Source organism: Mus caroli, unplaced genomic scaffold, assembly GCF_978045245.1.
Source record: "Mus caroli unplaced genomic scaffold, Mus_caroli_1 scaffold_13, whole genome shotgun sequence".
In the NCBI taxonomy this organism is placed as follows: Eukaryota; Metazoa; Chordata; class Mammalia; order Rodentia; family Muridae; genus Mus; species Mus caroli.
This window is the reverse complement of record NW_028227268.1, coordinates 88,814,851-88,833,676: the sequence shown is the minus strand read 5'-3', so window position 1 is coordinate 88,833,676 and position 18,826 is coordinate 88,814,851. Positions and strand designations below refer to the sequence as shown.

General features: G+C 41.9%; 1 protein-coding gene across 1 annotated transcript in view; it reads right to left on the bottom strand.

The window, feature by feature from the left end:
• Dock2 (dedicator of cytokinesis 2) overlaps nt 1-18,826 on the bottom strand; it is a 444,551-nt gene that overhangs the window by 209,512 nt on the left and 216,213 nt on the right. Inside the window, exon 27 of the mRNA XM_021175778.3 lies at nt 1,415-1,510. Coding sequence (XP_021031437.1) covers nt 1,415-1,510 — 96 coding nt within the window. The remainder of the gene's footprint in view (nt 1-1,414; nt 1,511-18,826) is intronic.

The following is an 18,826-nucleotide window of genomic DNA, read 5'->3' as shown; positions in this document are numbered from 1 at the left end:
AAATCACTTCTTTGGGCTCCCATCCTCACAATGAGAACAAGACAATAATCAAATAAAGCCCAGAGGAGACCTGCTGAGAAAGACAAAGAACCATGTTCTAGCTTTTGAAGCAGGTGGAGGGACCCCAGTGCTGCAGACTGGCACCAGGATCAGGAAACCTCTTTGATTAGGTGATTCCTGGACCAGTCTGATTACAATGAGAGAACCGGCCTTGCGGACACCAGGTAGAATTCTGTTTATATGTGGCAGGAGCACATAAAGAAATGACCAGAGGCCAGGGCGTCCCCAGAGCTGACAGCAGTTTGAATTTTCTCCTGCCTGAGATGAGAAACTGCCCGGCAGGTTTGAGCAGGAGAACAGCATGGCTGGGTTAGGCCCTTATTTAGGCAAGATGGGGAGAGATCACACTGTTGGTGATTTGTTATTTGTTTTTTCCTTTTTTTTTTTTTTTTTTGGTTTGAGAGGGAAGACATTCACACATAAAACAGCAATCTTTCCCGCTTCGGAATAGAGTGTTTATGCAGAAAAGATGACCCTCAAATTAGTACTGACCTGGGTATACCAGAATGCAGATGACCACTACATGGTTCGGTTGAGGGGAAGGTTTTGTTGTAGGTAAGAGAGAAGCTATCCAGAGGTATCTGGAAGAGACCAAAGCAGAGAGAAAGAGAAGCCAAGGGACCAGACCTCCTCTGAGGGAGGACGGAGAGTAGCTGTGAGGAGGAGAGGATCTTTGTCATTATAAAGAGTATCTGAAGGAGGGAGGCTGGGATGCTAGGGCAGGGGTTTAAAATGTAGAGCAGGTACTTGTGGGTGGAGACTGAGGGCTCCTGAGACCAGCATGGGCTTTGATTTGGAACCAAGGGAGGATGTCCTTGAAGTCCTGTATCCTTTCTGCCAGAGGGGAGGGCAATGATTCCATTTGACCTATAAGAAGCAGTTTCATAATTCCTAACCACCAGAAATCCTTGTATAGACCTTGTGTCTGGATATATGGACTGCCTGGTGGACTGCCTAAGCCCTAACACAGGCAGAGTTCACACAATCAAGTCACTTAGAATACCAAACCCTTAGAGCCCCGAACCTAGGCAACACTTAAATAAGGCCAAGCGAAAGGGTAGACAAGGATCTGCACCGTTCTACCCTAGTCTCTTATACCCGCTCCCCTCTGTTTATTAGTGACATACCACTCCTGCTGGTATATCTCCACTTTGATAGACTGTAAGTCATACTTTCTTTTGAGAACTTGAGCTGGTGTTCATGTCTTCTTAACTCAGATGGGAGAAAAACACAGTCCTTTATGCTACGAACTAAGCAATGACCAGTGTTGGCATTCAACAAAGGCCTCCAGAAAACCCCACTCTGAAACTTTGAAGAGTTTAAGGTTATTTGACAGGAAGAAGGGTTTACTCACAATCAAAGCGTGATCTCGGCCCATCGTGATGACTGTCCGGTTCACTGTGCGAAGCAGCTGGACCATGATCTCTTGGATGTGGTCATAAGTGAAGGCCTGCAATGCATTGAGAGACAACACTTAAAATTCTAACACTGGACCAGATCACTCTTCCAAAGACACAGATAGCAGTGACCAGATATAGATCATGTGCCCTACAAATTGTCTGGTTCCATCAAGCCCAGACAGACATCAGTCTTTCTCTGGACATGTGTCCTCCACCCTCCATTCCTATGTCTTCCCAAGGCTCAAGGGTAGGAGGGACAGGAAAAGCGCTCTCCTGACTTTGTTATTTCTACAATTCTTTTCCCTGACTCATCACTTCTTATAGCTGGCATCACATAAATATGCCATTCCTGGTTATAGCACTAACTGGCTACAGTACTTACTAAACACCTGGTACTCAGCTAAGCACTTCACCTATTTCCTCATCAAGATAAGCAACATTAGGATTGCCACTATTCAAATGACCAGACAGAAGCCCAGAGAAGTGAAGTTACTTATCTGGGGGCTACCCAGCAAGGAAGTCAGGGGGAGGAATTAAATCTAACCGTCTGTCTCTCAAGTCTGCCTCCCTTTCACACTCCCAGGAGCAACAAGGACAGGGTTACAGATGAGTTATTGCTGAGGCTTCATTAGCCGTGCCCATCTGTCAAGATGAATATAGTCTCTGTTGTCAATTGGACAACTTCTAGCTCCTTCTGTGACTTCTGATCTTTCCTCTCTTAGAATATCTTCAATGCTATGTATTCGTTACTCTTTTATCTTTTCTTTTACAACTGCATCAGATTTATATAATGGCCTCCACTCAGCGTACTATTCCCCAGGACTACATTCCTCGCCTTACCAAGACAGATATTAAAAGCATCCTTTTCCTCCAGACCTCCTGACCCTGGTTTCATTTAAACACCCATTCCTTTTTAGTCTAAAGAACATCAATTAGATTGTTCAGGAAGTTTGGTATTTAAAGTGTAAAACTGTGACATTCCATCCCATCTTCTCTGAAAGTCCACACTGTGGAGACTGTCTAGGAGAGTGTTATGAGATTAGGTGGACTTGACTTTGGGCTCCACCTCTGCTAATCTGAGCTGGGTGACCTTGAGCAAATCGTTTTTTCCTCTGTGTTGTAGCTTCTGTGTGTATGGATGTGGCCAACATCAAAACTTGAGTTACTGATTTGAGGCACCAACTAGGGACCAAGATAAAGGCCTTCTGTCCACAGAGTCCCAGAGTGTCCACCTACATCGGGGGCAGAGTATTTCCTGCACCTTAGCATTTCCTTGGTCTGCATCAGCATCCCGGCCGGGCTTGTGGATTCCCTGCACGTACCAGAAAGTGCAGTCTTAGGCAATGCATAATATAAACCCTGGCTGATATGGAAATGTCACCCAAAGAATGTATAGCTTATATGCAAATGGGAAACTTTCAAGATGATAAACCTGTGCTAAGCTGTAAAAGTGTGGCCACAAATCAGCCGCTCTTAATTGCTCCCTGCCCGGCAAGTGGAGGTTAACCCAAAAGAAGTGTCTTCCAGTCCCAAACTAAACGGTGCCTTGTAATTGAAATGACAAAATCAGTCTTCCCATTATGGCCAGGGCAAAGAAATTAATCCACCCAACCTAAACACATTGCAAATTGCAGTGATATTTTTTCCTTTTAATAATCATAGACTATGATATCTGGAAGGGACTCTAATTGTTCTTTCCTGCATAAGGCCAGGAAGAAGAGGAAGAGAAATGGAGGTGGGTATGTTGGGGTGGGGCCAACCCATCTTCTTGATTCATCCTAACCCCTTGGTATTTTGAAGTATGGTACAGTATTCCACGACAACTGGTCTGTCTTATCACCTCTTGGGCCAAGTTTCAGTGAGAGAACCCAGACCTGGTACTGAATCACAATCTGAATCCAGCTGTCGGAGCCCTGTGCCCTTTGTTCTTTCTTTCAATCTGTCTTTTGAAACTAACTGGGAAATTCTCCTGCAGTGTAAATGTTCTTGATGCTGCTCTCTCCTTCATGTAAAGACCCCCTTTTAAGAGGGGGAATCCTCTCAGATCAGAGCAGGCAGAAAGCGCACAGCACCTAGTCAGTACTTTGTAAGACTGCTCTGTTTTCCTTGGGTTCTAAGGTGAGTTATATTTATGACAAATGTGTAAGAAAAAAAAAGCCACCTCAAAACTTGAAAAGAAAGCAAAATAAGGATTACATGACATTTAATAGAACAATTCTGATAAAATCAACTGAGGGGCCTCTCTTGGGAAATGCAGTCCTGACAGACTGTCCACAGCTGATTAGACACCAAAAGTTTATATCTCTGCAGAGCTAGAGAATTCTACAGGGGTGAGAGGCCACTGTGTGAAAGATAGCATTTGGTGTTGGTTCACTACTTTGGAAAAGGATCTGGCTTTATTACTCTGTGCTAACACCACCTGTCTGAGACCTGATGACAATTTTCTCTCTATTCTCTCACAAAAGATCAGGGCTTATATAATTTTCCTAAAGATTTATTTTATTTTTATTTATGTGTGTCTCTGTGGATGTGAGTGCTGGTGCCCTGGAAGGCAGAAGAAGGTGCCAGATCTCCTGGAGCTGTAGTCATAGGTGGTCATGGGTCACCCTACCTAGTATGGATGCTAGGAACTGAACCTGAGTTGTCCGCGAAAGAAGAGAGTGCTCTTAACCAGAGTCATCTCTCCAGGCACCAAGGTTTATACACTTTTAGGAACCTCATTTCTTTGCCTTGTTTCCCATTTCATCAGTGAAGTAAAACCTTGATACGTGTCAGGTTGTAATTGGATAACCTGATTTTTTTTAAATGCGTTGAGAATTTCCAAAAAGTTTATTTAAAAGAAAACTACAAAATCCTGGGTCTCTCCTTCATCCCAGAATCTTTAATCCTCCAGTTGCTAGAGCTGGGGCTCTGGTGTTTATGAGCGTGTCGTCTATGACAGGGTTACACTGTTCCATTTCAAAACAGTTTTTCCCACCCACTTGGTGACTACATAAACCGAGGACACGGCTGCTCCAGTGAATTGTTGAGGGGAAGGTTTTTATTGTAGGTATGAGGGAGAGCGCAGCCAGAGGCATGTGGAAGAGTCCAGAGGAGGGAGAAATAGAAGTGAACTGAACATGGCCAGCAGACTGGATCAGGCAATGACTGGGGATGAGAGAGAGTGAAAGGAAGACAAAGAGAGAGGGGCTGAGGGGAGGAGGATGAAGCAGTAGGGACCCAGACAGCGAGCGCATGGCTAAAATGTGTCAGGGTTGTCAGGGAATGAGAAGCTGGGGGCAGGGAAGCCAGTGAGCTGAAGAAGCTCATGGGAGGGAGTAGGGTGGAAAGCTCTGAGAAGTCTATGCTAACATGGACGCTGAAGCAGATATTTGGGATGCTGGGAGAGCCTGGAGGCCAGCAAGCATGTGCTTGGTATGCTGATTGGTTAACCACAGTTAACCATTTGTCCAGAGGTTCTCCTGAACCTGACAGTGGCATTGCGTTCAGTGTCTTGCCTGAAAGTTGACTGCTTCACTCTTCCTTATCAGGCCCATGTCTCCTCCCATTTCTACTTTTGACCATGAGAGTATGATTATGGTTTGATCAATACTTAATATTTGAATATTTGAACACCTAAATATCAGTTTATCTGAGTTGCAAACCACAATAAATTCTCATTTCTTCATGTGTATATGATGTATGTGTTTATATATGTCTATCTGTATGCGAATGCATGTATGTGTGTGTGTACACATATGTATGTGCATACATGTGTATCTATCTATGTGTTTGTGGTGTATGTATGTATGCATGCATACATTGGTGTGTACAAGCGCATGTGTGCTTATGCCTTATAGTGGCCAGAGGTTTCCTCCACCACTTTCTACTTTGTTATTTTTCTACTTTGTTATTTGAGGCAGTCTCTCACTGAATCTAAAGGTCTTCCAATCAGGCCAAAGTGCTTCTGGGATTATCTGACTTCTCCTACCCAACCTCCAAAGTCTGGGTTAGAGACAAGATTAAGAACAAAGATATAGATAGATAAATAGATAGATAGATAGATAGATAGATAGATAGATAGATAGATAGATAGATAGATAGACAGATAGAGATATAGGTGTGTGTATGTGCGTGTGTGTGTGTGTGTCCTTAAATCTAAATGTTGATGGGGGAGAGGGGGATGGAGAAGGAGAGGAAGAGAGAGAGGTGGGGGGGGAGAGAGGTGGGGGGAGAAGGATGGGAGAGGGAGAGGGAGAGGGGGAGGGAGAAGGAGGGAGAGGGAGGGAGAGGGAGAGAAGAATGAATGTCTCTTTTGCCCTGGAACACAGTTGTAATGTATGGCTGCCAGCATTTTCCTTGGCTGTGATCTTATATAAGAGGCCTTTCCAATTTCACTCTTATCTTGAAGAATCACAAACACTTACCTGGAAAGAAAATACTTAACTCTGAAGAGATAGTAATATCCTCTAGCACAGACTCACACCCTTGCTCCCATTGGCCACTAGAGATATGGTTTTTCATGAATTTGATTTGATTTCATGGTTTGATTCAGTAGCCTATCTTTCTTCCTTCTATTTGAATTAGATCCTATCTTAGACCAACACCTGACTTTGGAAAGTAAACCACAGAAGCAGACAGGGGGTAGAGGGTCCTCAGTGCCTCAGGACCAAAGCAGGCAATATTGTCACATCCTGTCATTTCTGCCTCTAACACAACACAAGGTGACTGCCCTTTTGCTGAATAACATTTAGGCAATACCTTCCTGAGAATTGTGACTGAATTAGCTTTTACTGGGAAGGGAAATCTAGAGTCAGCAGCAAGGGATGTGGTCAAAGTGGAAAAAAGAAAAGAGTTGGGTTCTAATTTTGATGTTGTTGTCAGCTAACAAGGTTTGAGGTCTCACTATGTAGCAAGGCCTATACTTATAGACCTGGTAACTTGTTAAATGTCTTACTTCACTTAAAATAAGGCTCTACTCTGGTCCCAGGTGTCAACCACCAGGATCAGTAGCTAATTCAATGACATCTGAGAATAATCCTCTCCGGTCCAAGCTCTGTTCTAGCTGGTTCAAGCTCTTTGAATGATTCAGACTGTGACACTATTTTCAGCCCTCCAAGACTCTATTATAACTGTCTTCAATACTGTGAGCAGTGCTGTGCAAAAACCGCATCTCACTGCAGACACTACAGAGATTCCACTAGGCATGCTCTCTCCTTGGCTGTCTCTGATCTAAATGATCCTGGCCCTCTGGGCCTTAGTTTCTTCATCTATATGTTAGATACAATGTCACCACACTGCCAGAACTGTGCTGAGAAATACTGACTAGTTCTAACCCTGATAGATAAAACTTTCTGAGGGTTTCTTTCATTGCATATTCTTCTAAGTACTTTGCAGACATCAACTAAACCTACCACCCCTAAATGCAGGGCTTCTTGCACCCTGGGATGTGGGTACCCAGTTTCCTATGAGCTGGGAAATCCTGTAGGCATCTATGAAATGAAATAAATGCTTCTGTATTCCAAGTGTTCAGATGAGAAAAATTAGGCTCTTGATTTATTTACACATTAGAGAAAAGTTCATCCAAGTCCCAGTCTCAGCCTATCCAATCTAGTGCAGGCTTGCCTGATCCCAGTCCAAGTTTGCCCACTCCAGTACAGGTCTGCCTGATTCTAGTCCAGGCTTGAAGCTGACCACTATGTACTTCTCTAGGAATGCATCTGTGAAGGGAAAGAGTCTTGGAAGAAGCAAAGTCACCCTTCAAATTTATCTGAAGCACATCCTAAGATACACATTTGTGTAGAAAGCTCTTTGTGTACCATCTCCTTAGGTATCAAGTTGCATAAGAGTTCCCAAGTCAGAAACCCTGTTTGATGCATCATGTCTAACCCACACAATGGAATAGAAGGTAAAGACAGCTTGATTTGGAGAACTCTGTAATAGACTGCAAAACACTGATACATATATATATATACATATACATATACATACACATACATATACATCATATACATATACATATACATATACATATACATATACATATACATATACATATACATATACATATACATACACATACACATACACATACACATACATATACATATACATATACATATACATATACATATACATATACATATACATATACATATACATATACATATACATATATATATATCACTTTAAAGCAAAAATTCTGGGAAAGTGCATGAAATTGTTAACACTGAAGTCTGAGAAGGAGAAAGAGGGAAATATATGATATTAAAGGAAAAAAATGTATGTGCTGTGGTTCACTGAAAAGTTTCACAATAATTGACCACTAGAAGAAAAAGAGAATTCTTTCCCAGTGGTAGGGTAACAAAGAGCAGCCTGTACTCACAAGAGTCAGAGTGGATCCATCTCAGAGAGGGCAGTGCTCTGTGGCAGCCCTCAGACTTCCTTTCAGTGGTGAAGTTCTGGGACAGCCCTCCCTGACCATACCTGCTCTGAGACCTCGCACCATGCTGAGGCGAGAGACAAACCCTGGTCCCACACCCTGGTGGCTATTGTTAACATCACTCTTCTGACAGAGGAACAAAGTGGAACAAAGTAACATGAGTTACTTTTTTTCTCTAAATGGCAGAACTCTAAAATGTTGTATTCCATTTACAAATTGCTTTTAACTTCCATTCCTGACAGATTAAAACAAAACCTGCTTAAATCATCTGGGTGGGAGAGAACACAACAATACCATCACTTTCAGCAACCACAGAAATCGCACTGTGCTTAGAGCAAAGCACTTGCTTTATGCAGATCTTGTGCATTGTTTTGTTTTTTTGTTTTTGTTTTTGCGAGCTTTTACTAAAAACACACTGGAATCTCCAAGCTGCAGCCTAGAGAAGAAAAAAATTAAAATAAAATAAAATAAAATATAAAACAAAATAAATAAAACCCTTCTAAATGTATAATTCCAACAACTTAATGCTGATGATTGAATACTGGAGGAAACCACAGATACACATATGCACATCTACACTTCTAACATGCTCTAATCTGTGATCTGGTTTTCAAAATAAGAGTCACTCATGAACGGCTGAATAAAAGGATGTGAGTACAGACCGCAACTAACAGTTGTTAGATTTCTACTGCATTCCAGGCAATGGGCTGTGGGCTCTATACTTATCTCGATGTATTTTGAGATAAGTAAAATGTATCCTATTTTAAAGTGTAAAATAAGAACTACTCCAGTTATTATCATTCAATTTATAGTGAGCATTTGCTATACACCAGACATTGTAGGTACTTCATGTGCACAATCTCTCTGAATTCTGAGGACAAGCTCACATATCTGCTGCACTGGCTTCCATGCTGCAAGTGAAGAAAGAGAGAGAGAGAGATGTATATGACTGGTCCAGGCACAGAGCTGTGGGTGATAGAGCTGGAGGTGAATCCATGTCTTTCTGGTTGCAAGGCTCTTTTGCTTCTGGTGTTAGTTAACTATAACAACATTTCACAGTTTATAATAGCCAAATGAACAAGCAAACTATATGTTCCCAAACTGAGAAACTTATTGCAGCTGGGTATGGTAGTGCGTGCCTTTCATCCCAGCACTTGGAGGCAAAGGAAGGCAGATCTCTGTGGGTTTAAAGCCATCCTTGTCTACACAGTCAGTTCCAGGATAGACAGGGGTGTATAGTGAGACCATGTATAAAAGGAGGAGGAAGAGGAGGAGGAGAAGGAGAACTGTCATCACCATCATCTTGTTACAAACTTAGCGGCTGACACATGATAAAGAATAACAAGTGTGACATGACCGTGGGACTTGCAACTCCAAACTGCTCTACCTTAAAAACAGGTTTGTCAGCCTGAGTTCATCAAATCTGAGGTTCTGCTTCTTGATTTTCAAAGTTCCTTGGGCAAAGCAACTGGCTGAGACATGTTTACTTTTGAAAGCCCATCTCACGTGCATCAAGACTACTAAAAAGAAAATCCCCTTCAGTGCAAAGATAATCAATACAATCACGTAAGAACTGAGTCATAATTGAGTCTTAGCTAATGACCTGTTCATCTTTAAACAGTTACTTAAGCAATTGCTAGCTTTAATTATTAGTACCAATTATTTATTTCACATTTTTGGTGCTGATCTGCCATCTATGTTCAAATACTCTGGGATTCTTTATCTAAACTGTCTGAAACATAAACTCTCAAAGCTTAAATGCAAATGAATCCGAAGGGCAAATAGCCCTGCAGCTCTGAGCTTTCTACCATAAACCATGGGATCTGTAGGTTACTTATAATACTCCCAGAAACTTAACAGAAACTGCATACTCATCCCTCATCAATGTTCTTGCATGGGCTACTGAAAATGTCAAGATTCATTGGAAAGAGAACACAAAGAACAAGGAAACCTGTTTAACTTTGCTGGTCGGGAAACTCAGAATAATGTTTATGTGATATTGATCTTTATTAATGAGTAAACAAATTACTTAATCTTTAATGCATGCTGCTTGTTTGGTAGGTGATATATTTGCAAATGCATGCATCCATGGGAACAGGAAACAAAAGGACTTCATGATGCTGAAGACCTTTGAAATGTCTCATCCAGAAAACTATCAAAGATGGGCTTCCAGGATGCATCTTCCTGCTCCCCTTCATTGACTACTGAATTTCATCTCCACTCAGCTTCTCTTTTGCCCTTTTATCCTCATCTTTTGTCTCCACTCCTTCACAGTTTTAGTCATATGGTGGAACCTGTGTGGGTGCCTGTGGACATGAGCAGTATCCCCCATATTCCAAACTGTAACTCTGATACCTGAAGTTCCATAGTGAGTATTGTACTCATGACCCAAATCTAACTCTCCTGTTACAAGTAGCCCTTAGTAAGAGTGCTAAGAAAAGAAGCACCTCTGAGGAGCAGGTTATAATCTACCCCAGCCTCTGCCTGCCCCCTCACACTCCCGTGCAAGCATCATCAGAGAATTCTTTCAAGAATATGAATTGGGTCTACGTCACTATTTTAGGTTCAACACCTAGCATGGGTAGCTTATGCATACTGAGTAATTGCTAGGATTGTTTCAAGTAGACACAGAGCGTATTTAATTAGGAGATGTACTAGGAGGAAAATAGTCATGGCTAAGAGAATGAGGAGTGATTCTTTGAATGAGGGGGATGGAACCAGAGTGAAGAATCTGGAAGCTTCTGGGTACAGACTATTTTTAAGCTGGTCTTGACCTTACAGAGGAGTTGAAAATCAACACCATCTTCTCTCTGTACTACAGTGAAAATACCCCTAATCATCCTAACATCCTCCAGCGACAGAACATAGGTATCAGCAACTCATTCAGCAATGGCTGATAAGAGTTTCCACAGCAGGAACTCCCCAAATTAAAACCCTATGGCTCTCACATTTTTACAACAGGCTCTTCCTACAAATTTCTTCCAAGTTAGGCAGACAAGACTCCAAGCCTGGAGTCAGGGGACATCTCTATGCCCAGGTAGAACTCAGTGCTCTCACTAACTAGTCCATTTAAGGATCGATTATGCCAGTGTCTGTAGAGAAATTGCCAGCAACAGAGACTTTAGAATCTGCGCCTTGAACTATTTTTCTTTTGCCAGGACAAGCCTAAAGAAGGATGCCAATCTCAAGTTCGTGAGAAGTGTCCAGAAAAGGCCAATAAAGTTGAAGAGTGGATGGGTTTCCTCTGCCCCTACACAAACACATCACCATTGTTCTTTCTGTTCAGAATGGATGTAATTAAAGCCTTCCCCAGAAAGCTATGGCTATAAAGAACACTCTGTACTGCTGTGACCCTGTCCGTGGTGCTGAAAACACAAGCTTTGCGAACAAAAGGCATCTCTCCTTGTTTACAGAGGTACACTCTCTCTATTTCTCCTGACCCCACAAAGAGATTTTTTTTTCATTTTAATATTGGTTAATTTTCTCCTCCTGCAAATTTTGAGTTTTTAAGATCATAGATCAAGCCTTATCTTATTACTGATCGCACCATCGTCATCTGGCTCCTTCTGTAACATTTAGGTAGTTATGCCCCACTTCCGCTACTGTTTCTTTGCTATGTAATCAATTTATAAACCCATGGTAAATTAGAGAAAGCTATATGTAGTTTTATTTTTTCCTGATGTGTTGAAAATTTTCTAATTCTATTCTGGGGCTTTTTATGTAAAAAGAAGTTGGCTTCTTCATTTCTAAGTTTTCAGTGTCACTTCTTTCAAAAAAAAGTTTTTGAATTTTTAATAGTAATAATTTTTCACAGACTATATTTTGACCATGTTTTCTCCTACCTACACTCATCCCATGTCCCCCTCACCTCCCTACCCACCCAAAATTATGTTCTGTCTCTCTGTCTTTGCAAAACAAACAAACAAAAAATACAAAAGCAAACAAACATAAAACCCCAATAGGCATACAAACATCCCTACCCCCCCAAAAAGCCAACAAGAACAAAAACCAAAATATATAAGCATAAGACTTATCAAGCAGAGATTGTGGCAGAATCCACAAGACCGCATAGGTTTAAGACAACACCCTTCCATGTAGTGAATCCTTCCCTTACCAGCTCAGGGGGCAGGAAAGTCTTTCCTCTGAATGCTCAATCAGCAGCAGGTCATCCTAGTTAATGACTATAATCAATTTCTTTCTGAACCAAACCTGCGTGTTCATTCCTGGAAGAACAGTAAGGGCTTCTTGCAGAGGAGTGTGTAATATTTGGAAGTAGTCATCCTCCTTCCGTGTTCTGAGATCTGGGGTGATTTTGGATCCTTTCAAAGCTACCATGGCAGAAACAGATGTTCCTCCCCACCCCCATTAAAGTGAGATGGTCTGGACAGCATCTGTTCTGTTACAACTCAAGACCTCAAGAAACATTCTCCAACTTTTGCCACTTCAACCAACCACATTGCTGACCCAGTGTGGCCTCTCAAAGCAAGACATTGCTTTTCTCTGTCTCTGAATCATCATTAGACAAAGCATGGGAGTGTGAGACATAAATGCAAACCCCATCTGATTATCAGCATTGATGTGGGGAGCTCCCAAAAGATGCTTTGGTCTCACTTTCTGATATTTATTAGTAATAATCAGATAAATACATAAATACATGACCATCACTTGTCAGTGATGGTTGGATAGTTCAGGCTGATGGAAGAATGAATGGATAAATGAAAGAGAATTGTTCAAGTCTACTTGATATCTTAGCAATTTAGAGTTTGATGCAAAAGACCAAAAGATATCTACTAAGATTAAGGATGTTAGGAACCTTTTTTCTTGTATGCACCACTTCGTTATCAACATCAAACGCATAGGTACGAGGGTGTGGCATTGGACCTTGCCTTCCAGGACAGATTTCAAGTATATAAATAGTTGGAATTGGGGTGTTATTTAGGAATATTATAATATTCTCTCTGACCTTTACTGGATCATGTAATTCTTGTTCCCAGTTATGAAGGTACCCTCTTTTCCCCTAAGGACTGGCTCTCTCTCCAGGAAAAAATATTTAACTTCTGCAGAGATTGGTTTTTCTGACTCTTGTCTTCAGAGACATAAACAGTATCAGCCTTGCCAGCATTCCTACATCTCCTGTTCCCCCCGGAGGGGAAATGTGTGGTATAAACTGTAATATCAAGCAAAGCCAGCCATCTCTTTATCTATTCAGATTACACCTCTGAATTATGCAGGGTATTCTTCTTGAATGCATCTATCATTTACAGTGCAAGCATTAGCAGAACTGAAGATGGAGTCATACATATGAGAGCCCTGGATTCACAGCTTCTCATTCTTGTGCTATGTGCTCAGGTATTTATGCATGCAGACTCTGTGTGCAGCGTGCGGACATTTGTATTCTGCTTTCCCAGTTAATATGCCCGAAGTGTTCTTATGAACACACTGGATAGATAAGGGAGTGCTCTGTCTTTATTTGTTCCTGATGATATGTAGGAGAGAAGGTTTAGATCTAGACAGATTAAATTCTGGCTCTACCACAAAAATCTCTCTGTAGCTGAAGATTATTTAGCTACTTCAGCCTCCATTTTGTTCATCACTAATACTTGTGCTAAAACCTCTTGTTATATTTTTGTATATGAATTTCTCGATATCTCATGAATAGCAAATTAATATTTTAACACATGGCTCTATTGTGGAGTATAATATAAAGCATGTGTGAAGAATGAAGTGAAGGACTGAGTTAAACTCAGCATTTGAGGGCCATGCCAGAACATTGAGTGCTTCCTCTCACTCGCCTGAAGTCATCAACCTTTAGATGGAAATGTTTGAAGACAAACGATGTCCCTCTACATTCTTTGGCAGATGTGTTTGAGTGAACTGCCTCCAATCAGAGACTATTGGACATAAATCTAGAAATAGAACCCACATGTCCAAAAAGCTGCTGGCAAGCCCTAATGCCAAACATTTCCGGATACCAGAACCTCCACCAAGACTATTGTTGACTGTTGTATAGACATTGTCGTCTAATTAATCAAATGCATTGATTTGTTTTATAGAAGTGTTTTTGAAACTCTAAGTGTACTACTAACCCTAACACTTCCCACACAACCCCCTTGCTCTTATTCAAATGCACGACTTGTTCTTTAATTGTTGTCACACATATATGTCTATATGCCCTTAAATACATAAACAAAATCTGCTCAGTATGCATAATGTTATCTGTATGTACATAATCTTAGGTCTGACCATTTAGTTTCAGATAGCCAACAGGGGTCTCTTCCTTGAGGAAGCATCAAACACATTTTTTGAGGTGTTTCACTTGAGTGATAATGAAGGAAAGAGGAAACCACAGTCACAGTTACCACAGTTACTGTTGACAAATTCAGATAGTCATGGAGTTCCCATCAAAATCCCACAGCTGCTTTGGGGTGACACTGGATTCAAATGCATATCCATGCACCCCATATGTCCTTAATCTTTCAGCTAGAATTTAACTTGATACAAGCCAAATATTTACTGACTATTCAATATATGTCTAGTGTTGTGTAAAGAAGTCACAGTGAACAAGACAGATGCAGTCTTTATGCTCCTGGGTTTGTTGTCTGTTGGGAAAAGGGACATGGGAAAGGCGAGCCACAAATGGTAGTGTGCACACAGGGTTCATACACTGTTCAGGTGATGAGGAGGAAATGGGGACCTGTGGTCCCAGCCTCAGGGGTTAGTTTAGTGCGTTAAGCATGCTTGAACAGGCCAGTGCTAGCATGCATACACTGGCATAAGATCTTGATGAGAAATGCATGCATCAACTGATGCATCAACCCATTGAGGTCACTGCAGAGCTCAAGGTTGGTACCTGCTCTTTATATAGTGGTTAATGCAGTGGCAGCAGATTTACTTTCTCATTTGTTCTGCTGAGCATCAAAAATAAAATTAGTGTCAGCATGTCTTTCTAGGAAGTAGACTAATTGAGGACAGAAAGATCAATCAAACCTCAGAGGTACATTATAGAATGTCTGTTTAAAATGTGGAATTATGCCAAGATGTGCAAACATTCAGAGGAAAAGTGGGATCAGATTAGCCTTCCCTTTGTAAAGTCCATAGACTTAGACTCTTAGAAGAGTAGCTTTAGTAAATGAAAGCCTATGCCACAGTTTCCAAGAAACAATAGAGGATCCCATTGTGTGGAATGAATTGGGTGGATCAGACAGTAGATGCTCTTCTTAAGTACTCAGAGAAAATTCATTATAGCCACCGTACTAAGCACAGTTTTAGGCCTATGATAAAGTCCTCCTAGCATACTGAGTAGACTTGATGCTGGAGACTGGAGCTGGAAGGAGCTGGGAACTACAGTCTCTGGGGCAGCTCACCTTCTATGCCTCTGCACTCCCAGGGCTCAGCTTGCTGCCTGATGAATAGTAGCTGCCTAGTTAATATTCAGTGAATGGTTAGATAGAAAGGCATTGCTTTAGGTGAAAGGGGAATTTGCAACATGAACAAGTATAAAACCACACATGACCATTTTCTGAATTCCAGCATGCTGCTAGCATTATCAGAAAGCAGTAGAGACGATTATAAATGTGGTGATAGAGGAACCACAAGGTTTCTTAATGGACAAGGAAATGGGGTAAAGTCCTGTCAAGAAAGGTAATGTGCAGCTCTCAGGGGTCACAATTCAGATGTCTAGAGGGGAAGAGCAGGTGATAGAAAGGGTGAATCCAGTCACCTAGGGAACAATGACAAGAAGTGGGGCTGCGGCTCTCATTGAGGAATTCTATAAACAAGACAGGATATATTAATAGGCTGGAATCAAGAAGTGCATCACCAGCTACAGGCCCTCAGGACAAGCAAAAATAAGAGGAAGTCGCCTTTTGGGGTATGTAAACACAGGATAAATGACAGGAGGAGGAAAGCCATGTGAGCCTGGTGGGAGGGCAAGAGAATTGTTTGCTAGAATGTAAAAAAAACAGGTGGAAAGAGGGTCAGGGAAAAAAGCTCTCTCTCTCTCTCTCTCTCTCTCTCTCTCTCTCTCTCTCTCTCTCTCTCTCTCTCTCTCTCTCTCTTTGCACGCGCGCACACACACACATGCGAATTATGCCAGGCTGCTTAAAGAAATTTTGAGAAGTAAATTTCCTTTCCAATTTGAGCTCCTAGATCAGTTGTTTTTTTAATCTCCAAGACAAAAGTTTCATAATACATCCCTGAGAAGATGTCCATTCTAGAACTTTTAACTGTTTGCTGGAAACTTCTCTGGTTCAGTCCCTGGCTTCTATCCCCAGATGCCATCTGGGGCCTGGGGCCTTGCAGACATAGGGATGGCTCAAAAGTACCCCCACCTCACACGCACGCGCGTACACACACACACACACACACACACACACACACATCTCTTAAAGATTCACATTTATATCCACAGAACAATCAACATCATGGTTCCCACAGTAACTACTGGGACCAGGCATGACCAATATTCATTCTGCTACTGATGGGGGAATGTAACCCAGGTATTATGCAAAATATACTGTTCAGGTAGCCAGTGACCAGCCACTGAAGGTTTACTGTAAATGGCAGCTTTTTCCAACCAGGGACTTTATGCAAGAATTCCCGTGGGTGATCTCTTCCAGAGACACAGCACTACCTTGCAGGGGATGGGAGGAGCAGGTTCTCAGGCTCTACTTTGGTATTGTGGGGAGAGATTCTTTTCTCATATTTTTACAAGGGGGAGAGAAAAAGATGAGTGAGGCATCTGCCTGCTAGAAAAAATTGAAGTGTGCCTAAAAGAACTGTATAGCTAAGAAAAACAAAAATTTAATGCACTATTATCTTAAAATTTAAATACAAGAACACTTGCACTATGAATAAAACCACTAGTACTGATGTTTTAACTGTTGCATCCATACTTAAGCTTCCTTCTTTTAAAAGTATTTTGTATATGTGTGTTTGAAATAGGGTCTTTCTGTGAGCCCAGGATGACTTAAAACTTGTGATTCTCCTGCCTCAGTTTCCCAAGTGCTGAGGTTCTAGGAGTGTAAGGTTATATAGAGTTACAGCAGTCTCTTCCTAGTTACTGGATTTCTGGCACCTATGTGCACTTGGTTCTCATCCCCAGACAAGTGCCTTATTCTTGTCACCCTGTCCTTGGTCCTAGAGAAACAAGAAGGGAGAGGGACTGGGGAAAGAGATTAAGTAGGGGTGGAGAGCCCACCTTGGCTGTAGGCAAAGAAATCTTTTAAACTTTGGTCATGGAAGATTTAAAAGGTGGGGGGGGGGGGGCTGAGCACTTCCAGAAGCATTGTGAGATGGTGCTGATGGGACAGAACACATTGGGTTATTAACTTTATTGGAGAGTTCTAGTGGAGCATCCCCAAAAGCTGTCTTCTTATTTTCCAAGTGGATCTCCTAAGAACAAACGGCTCAGTGACTATCTGGAAAATGAAGCCAAGCCCCGATTTTCTGAGCCTGTCAGGCAAAGAGCGGGTAACATGAGAGCTGAACGCTCTTGCTTAGGAGTTGCAGTAAGGACAGGGCATTCAGATAGCCCACGTGACCTGTTGTGGCATGGCAGGTTGGAAACGGGCCATACTCATGTGTCCCTCAAGTCACCAGTCCCAGCTCAGTCTTGGGTGAGTGTTCTCTCGTCAAGGACCTAGCTCTTCACTACTGTGAGACTCCATTGGCTTCCTCATGAGCTCAGCAGCTGAGGGCCATTTTGCTAGTGCACTCCTCTGGTAAGATTAGCCCTTGGTTAGTAGATAACCAGAGAAGCATTTTTCTACCACACCGGGTCAGGTAACCTGGAGAAACTCACTCCTCTCTGAACTCCCTGGAATAAGTCCCCACTTAAATACTTCTACATTTAAAATGTTTCCATCTTGAAATAATTTTCTATTCATTTAAAAGTTACAAAACTAATAGAGTTTTTCTATCGCCTTGGCCCAGTGTCACCTTTAAGACTCTATATAAATAGAGAACTGTTATCTAACTGTAATTTTTCATGATTATTGCTCTAATGTCCATTTTTTCTGGTCTGTAAGCCCATTCAAGGGCCCATGGTGACTGTTTCCTAAGTCTCTTCACTGTCAGGGCTTCCGTCTTCACCAGCTTTGGGAACTTAACTTCTGAAGGTACTCATCTGCTACTTTGTCTTCCTCTAATTTACTAGCTCACTATTAGATGAAGGTTGTTGTCTGGGCAAGGTTGCCATAGAAGTGATATGTCCTTCTCAGGGTATACCAGAGAGGGTCCTGTGGTGCTGAGCCTCCATACCAGTGGTTCTCAACCTTCCTAACACTATGACCCTTTAATACAGATCCTCATGTTGTGGTGACCCCCGCCCCCCGTCCCCACAACCATAACATTATTTCCTTGCTACTTCATAACTGTAATTTTGCTACTGTCCAGAATTGTAATGTAAATATCTGATGTGAAGGATATCTGATATACCATCTGAAAATGGGTCATGATCCCCAGGTTGAGAGCCACTGTTCTAAAAAACAACGTTCTCAGACAGAACTCATAATCTCAGCACCCATCCTCCCATACCTTACTATATGGATCCTAATACCGCCATCCCTTTTAATAAGGCAGTAAACACCAGAGCCTCCCTGAATTGTAGTAGTTACTGAAATCAAAGGAGGGTGTTTGGGAACCCTGATTCATATGTGTCAGTCCAGAAGCACAAGTAAAACAAGTTTATTCCTACTTCTGACGCTTCAGAAGTAGGGACAGATGAGGACTGAACCTTCAACCTGGAGGATATGAGTCTACCTCCAGGTAGACATAGGAAGAGTTAACGGGACATCCAGCTGGGGTTTGTTGAATACATTATTGCTTACCTAGTCTATGGGGACGCATCCCTGCAACCTGGAATCAAAAGTGCCCTGTGTTATGAGAGTACTATAAGCAGCGCTGGAGTCAGAGTCTGCATTTCTACTAATCGTGTGTGGTCCCT